This window comes from Diabrotica virgifera, chromosome 5, assembly GCF_917563875.1.
Source record: "Diabrotica virgifera virgifera chromosome 5, PGI_DIABVI_V3a".
In the NCBI taxonomy this organism is placed as follows: Eukaryota; Metazoa; Arthropoda; class Insecta; order Coleoptera; family Chrysomelidae; genus Diabrotica; species Diabrotica virgifera.
The window spans coordinates 256,605,035-256,612,045 of NC_065447.1; the positions used below are offsets into that span (position 1 = coordinate 256,605,035).

The window sequence follows — 7,011 nt, forward strand, 5'->3', positions numbered from 1 at the left end:
TATGTTACCCCTTTCATCCACCTCAACTTTGGTCTACCCCGTCTTCTCATTCCCACGGTTGAGCTGTTAGAATCTTTTTTATCATGTTCGATTCAGGGGCCCGGGCTACATGTCCTGCCCACTGCAGGCGGTATCGCTTAATTACAGTGATAATATCTTCTCCACCAAACGTAAGCTTGTAGATATTCTGCAGTTCAAAGTTATATCTACGCCTCCATATTCCGTTCTCATAGACTGCTCCAAATATCTTGCGTAGCACTTTTCTTTCAAAAATCGATAGAGCGGATTCATCTGTTTTAGTTAGCGTCCATGCCTCTGATCCATATGTGAGAACGGGGACTATCAATGTTCTATACAGGTTTATACGAGTTTTTTGAGACATACGTTTGTTAGATAATTAGTACTTCTATAGATCATGATAACACCTGTTTGCAATTATTATTCGCCTTTTTATTTCCTCAGATGTGTTATTATTGGGGTTAACCGATGTCCCTAGATATATGAACTCTTTGACCGCTTCGAAGTTTTGGTCATTAATGATTAGATCGCGTCAGCATTTCCAGCTCTTGTGTTTGTGTTAGTTGCCATGAATTTGGTTTTATTTTGATTTATATGTAACCCCATTTGTTCTGTTGCTGCTACTAGATCGGTTAGGATTTCCGCAGTTCTCGCCCTGGTTCTTGTTATAATGTCCACGTCGTCTGCATATGCTAGAATTTGGACTGATCTATTAAATGTTATTCCCCTGCTATCTAAATTAGCATCTCGTACAACTTTTTCTAAGGCTACATTAAAAAGCTGACACACCAGCGCATCTTCCTGCCTTAACCTCCTATGTATTTCAAATGGGGTTGACGAGTCGTTTTGAATTTTTACTGCTGATAGCATTCGTCATTGTCACTTTTATCAAACATATGAGTTTCTTTGACTTGGTCTTAAGACACTGTCATATGCCGCTTTAAAATCGACAAAGATATGATACATATCTATGTTAAATTTTTGCGCTTTTTCGAGGATCTGTCGTAGTGTAAAGATCTGGTTAATGGTTGAACGTCCACGCCTGAATCCTGCCTGATATTCTCCTAGAAACTTTTCGGTATAAGGCTTCAATCTCTCGTGTAAAATGTTTGACAATATCTTGTATGCTGTATTTAGGAGAGTCATTCCGCGGTAATTATTGCATTCCAGTTGGTTTCCCTTTTTGTGTAACGGGCATAAACTCCAGCCTTTGCCTAAACTCCATTCTTCAGGCATTTGCTTCTCAGACCAAATTTTACAAACAATTTCTCGCAATGAGATAAAATGTAAAAACTCAGAACTGGAAATAGTTACAACTTACGAATACCTTGGAAGTATAATTAGGTACTAACGACGGAAAAATAGACTGGGATATAACAAATATAGAGCAATGAAATCAAGCAAGTTATACTATGCATTAACTTCAATACTGGGAAAAAGAGAACTTAGAACGAGATGCAAGAATACAAATATAATAACACAATAGTGCTACCGACTATACTCTATACTCTATGCTATGCAAGTGAAAACTGAATAAATCTGGAAAAACATGAAAGCATAATAAATGCAATGGAGATGAGACACCGAACAAGAATAGTTGGAAAGACAAGATGGGATCAGTAAGCCTCGAGACTATTACGAGAATGGCCAACCAAGAACCAATAATGAAAAAAATAACAAAGTGACAAATGAACTGCTATGGGCATTTGATGAGGATGCAACCGAACAAAATTACAAGAAAAGTTTAAAGTTTAAGAAACAAAGAACATTGCAAAAAGAAAAAGAGGCAGATAAAGAAAAATGGATACAGCAAGTAATAGAGGCGGGAAAAGTTAAACAAGATTCACTCGAAGAATCGAAACTAATGGCAGAAAATAGAAAAGAATGGAAGACATGGTTGAATGGAAATTAAAATAGCTAGCCAAATCCGATACCCTGATAAGGTTAAAGAAAAGGGAAAAAGAAAGAAAGAACTTTCCAAATTCGAATAATTTATTAGGCATAATGTGTTAACACCAGTCCACAAGATGTGAAGCAAGTGATTTATGGAAAAGTGTGTACAGATAGGACTTTTACCACGTAATATACGAAGGTCAAGAATATTCAATATTGCAAACGTCCATGCACGATATGAAGCAAAAGCAAGGCTAAGAGGTCAAATGTTGCTCAAGATAATGTTTTGTCTCTAAATATAACGCCAAAACTAAAAATATTTATTTAGAATCGTGCGTTGATCACTTGATTTATTTAAAAAGAACGATGGAGAAATCACCTACTTATCACTGTCAATAACACATTATATTTTTACGAGAAGAAACCGTGTGATACGGTGCCTAGAATAAACTGGGGTGAAAAAAGAATCAATACACTAAGAATGATGATGATGGTGATATACTGGGTTGGGATAAAGTATGGAACTAAGCAAACATCTTTGAAACGAAAAGAACAATATTTATAAAACTTTGCATACAAGTACAGTGACACAAAAGGCATCTGTTGCCATATTTTTTGTTACTACTCCACTTCAGGTTTCACCGGAAATAACCTTAACTTATTTAATTTAATTTATATTTTTGCGGATTTTAAAAGAACTTGTTATTTTTAATTCATACATACCAAATTTGGTAGAAAAAATTTCTTAAAAAGTGTCTGTAGATAATTTTTTGTATTAATACAACGTAGTAGGAAATAAACGAGTACCATCTATACTGTAGACTAAAATTGTTGTTTACATACACTGCATGACTTATTTGAATTTATTATAGTAGGTAAAACTGTTACTGAACTAATTGACAGAAATAAGTTGTATTAAAAATGGTTCATTTAAGTGAAAAAGATGATATGGAAAAATGAATGATAATCGGTTATAATGAATTTTCATATTTTGGACGTGAATTTTCCAAATCGATGGATTAGACGCAGAGGATTCATAGAGTGGCCCGCTCGTTCTCCAGACCTCAACCCGTTAGATTTTTTTTCTTTGGGGTTACCTAAACTCACGTGTTTACGTTATGCGACCAACATGCTTGCATGATTTGAGACAAAGAATAATTGATGAATGTGAATACGTGGAAAAATCTTGCAAAAAGTGACTCACGAATTTATTTATAGGCTTGCACGTTGTCAAGAGGTGAACAGCAAACATTTTCAACATTTGAAATTATTTCTTTTTATTTTTAATATCATTGGTCTAACGTAAATAAATTAACCTATTTTTTAACTGTAAAGAGATTTATTTCTTCATTTCTTGTTTTAATAGTTTTTTCTTCCAAACTTGGTATGTATGAGTTAAAAATAACAAGTTCTTTTAAAATCTGCAAAAATATACAGGGTGTCCCATTTAAAGTAAATAAGTTAATGGTATTTCCGATGAAACCGGAAGTGAAGTAGTAACAAAAAATATGGCAGCGGATGCCTTTTGCGTCCCTGTACTTGTATGTAAAGTTTCATAAATATTGTTCTTTTCGTTTCAAAGATATTTGCTTGGTTCCATACTTTATCCCAATTCTGTATATTATAATAATACTATAAATATATAAATGATGATGATGATAAATACAAAATCTACGGAATACTTATACAGAAAAATAATATCGGAGACGATTGCTGGGAGTGAAATATCAGAAAACGATAACATCGAGGAAAGCTAGGAACAAGTCAAAAATAAAATAATTAAGGCAGCAACAAAATTACTTGGAGAGAGAAAGGTAACCACCAGTAACTATCAAAAAAGAAAACCCCATGGTTTATGAAAAAATGAAGACAACATGTGAAGAAAAGAAGAAAGCAGACGTAACTTGACTTTTACGGAACACAAAAAGTAATTATGTAGAATGATCAGAGAATATAAAGAAAAGAAATGAACGAACGTTCATGAAAAAGAAAACAAATTTAGAAGGACACATGGGCAGACTACGTTTGGTCTCTATTTGATAAAGGTGACGATAATAAACCACCAACTCCAGAAGTGACGACAAACGAAAAAAATAAACATTAAAGAGGGAGAAGTAAAGGTAGCATTAAGGAAACTAAAAATTTCTAAATATCACCCGGAGAGTACAGAATAATAAATGAACTCCTAAAGTATGGAGGCTCAGATATAACCAAACAACTATTAAAACTAATCCAAAGAATAACGGAACAATACAAAATACCCCCAAAAAGGAGATCAAAAATCCTTATAAGTACCTCTCTTCAAAAGACACAAATCGGACCCGGAAAACTACATAGGAATTAATTAATTAAACACAAACTTAACAATCAAAGTGATAACAAACACAAGTCCTAGCGAACACAAGATCCTGAACACAAGTAAAGTAATCCTAGCGAAAACTAAGAGAAGGTACAAAACAAAAGATTGGTATGATGAGGAATCTCAATAAGTAGCAGCAGAAATAAGAAAGGTAAGACTCAAAAATCTCACAAATCATGAAGATATCAATAGAGAAGAATACAGCGAATTGAGAAAAATCATGAAAAGAAAATGTAGAAACAAAGAAGAAAATACAACCAGAACAAACTGAAAGAAATAGAAGAAAACTTCCAAAAAAAAAAGAAACAAGATCATTCTACCACGAAGAAAAAATGTAAAGATGATATCACAAAAACAACCCATACATGAGAGGTGATAAAGGGATACTGCTAAATGAGCCGGAAAAAATAATGAAAAACTGGCAAAACAATTTCACAGAACTGCTAAATAAGAGCGAAGTACAAAAGGAACCATGAGATTGAAGATGATCAGATAGCAATAGAAATGCCCACAGAGCAAGAAGTAGAGAACGAAATAAAGAGCTTGAAAAATAACAAAAGCCCAGGAATAACAGAAATATCGGCCGAAATGATAAAATCAGGAGGGAAAAGACTACAAAAAGAGATATATGACCTGATAAAAAGAATATTGAAAGTAGAAAAAATGCTAGAAGAGTAAACCATAGCAAGAATATGCCCTACACATAAAAAAGGTGATAGAATGCTATGCTAAAATTATAGAGGCATCGCACCTCTAGAAATAGTTTACAAAATCTTGGCACAAAGTATAAGAAAAAGGCTAAATTAATATTCCGAAAAAATATATGGATGTGTGAAAATAGAAGGTCAGTGGAGAAGAAGAACCAATAAAGAATTGGAAGAACTATATAAAGAGCCAACGATCAAAGCACAGAGAATACGACATTTGGGGCACATCGAGAGAATGGGAAGTAAAAGAATGCCAAAAATGGTACTCTCACGAAGACCAATACAAAAGGTAAGGAAAGGCAGGCCAAGGAAAAGATGGAATGACAGTGTGTACGAAAACCTGAAGAAAAGTAACATTGAGTGATGGGAAGAACTAGCATTGGACAGAAGGAGATGGAGGGAGGTGGTGAAGGAAGAGTGTATAAAAAGACAGAAGTGTAATTAAATAAAATTTATAAGACTAAAATAAAATGTAATCAGAAACGTAAACATTTTATCCCTAGACCTACAAGGCCTGTTGAGCTTAATAAATAATAATGATTGTCTTGTTACAGAAATATCCACAAAATAGAAAATATCATTTTTACTAGATGAATAATGTGTGATTTAACTTCCATAGATAAAACAGCTAAATACAGGAAGTCTAAAATTGACTAACCTACATAATATGTAACATTTTTGACCTTTAGTTTCTTTGGTCATTTGAAATGCAACAACCGAGGTCACAACCACACAATCACAAAATAGTGAAACTAAAAAAACTTACTTTCGTGCTTCGAGTTTGGTTTCCACATCGATTTGAAAAAGGCCATGGCACCTAAATTGGATTTCTAGTTCTAAACTGCCTCACAGAATCTAAACTACTGTTCAACTATTCTCCGTACTATATTATCGCTCGAAAGCCGAATCCAAAGTAGGCTTAGCGATTTTTCAACCGAGTGGTACAATAGTTAATAAACAAATGCGCAAGAAAGTGTACACACGCTCAATAAAAACAAACAAGTGGATGCTGATACGTCTTGGTACAATGATAACTAAAAGATTCTTCGTGACGTGAACCTTTAACATGTTGCAATAATTTGCGTTTTAAATATAGACGGCTTCCTTGTGTTCAAGGAATTTTTTTATTATCCTCACAGGCCATTATAATTTATAATAAACCAGTACTGCTCTAAAGATTTTATTTATACAGGTAGATCCAAATTAAAGTGGACGAGGACGATAAAGGATTCATCGAGTCTTTTTGTAAAACTAAGAACAAAACCTCAACATTATATTATTTTTTTTCCCTTTTTTTTATAGCCTTTTTTTCTATTCGAGTTGTAGAATAAAGGCTTATCCTCCAATTTATTGCCATTCATTCCTGTTGTGTGTGAGGCGTATCCACATTGGTCCTGCGACGCTTTTGATGTCGTCCGCTCCAGCGCATTTGAAGTCTTCCCCTTGTAGTCCAGGTTAATAAGGATTTTCTCAGGGCACTCAAAGATCCAGGTAGCTGACTACTTTTTTTAGTTATTGTAGACCTATAGGAAGAAAACCTACCTGTTTCCTGCCTAAAGTTCGCGTCCGTTTTTTAATTAATATCAATTTAGTGCAAAAATCGCGATTTTTTCGATTTTTTGCACCCCATTCAGAAGCTAAACAGTTGACATAAAACTACAAAATTTAATTTTTTAGCCGATTAATTAAAAAGTTAATTTGTTGCTACGTAATCTGCAAAATAAGTGAAAATCGTTATTTGTTAATAACTTTTACTAAATTTAACTTAGAATTTTAGGGTTTCACCCAAAGTTGGTTATTTTGGTACTTAACAAACCCGCAAAATTTGAGACCGATCCATTAATTAGTTTAAAAGTTATTCTATTTGTTTATCCCAGAGACATTTATTTTGCAATAACATAAGACAGAAAATAATGAACATTAGGCAATTCTGAGTATGCCAAACGAAAGTAGAAGACTGATAGTATCAAAATGTATTAAAAAAGATAAATCAATACAATCAAAAATCCTAAAGCCAAATTTTTGAATTTTTGT

General features: G+C 33.6%; 1 protein-coding gene across 1 annotated transcript in view; it reads right to left on the bottom strand.

Moving 5' to 3' along the window:
• The window catches only part of LOC114334829 (low density lipoprotein receptor adapter protein 1), a 46,994-nt gene extending 40,960 nt beyond the window's left edge, over positions 1-6,034 (bottom strand). The window contains exon 1 of the mRNA XM_028284931.2: positions 5,744-6,034. Within this exon, the coding sequence (XP_028140732.2) occupies positions 5,744-5,789 (46 nt within the window). The 5' untranslated portion in view covers positions 5,790-6,034. The remainder of the gene's footprint in view (positions 1-5,743) is intronic.
• Positions 6,035-7,011: the final 977 nt, after the last annotated feature.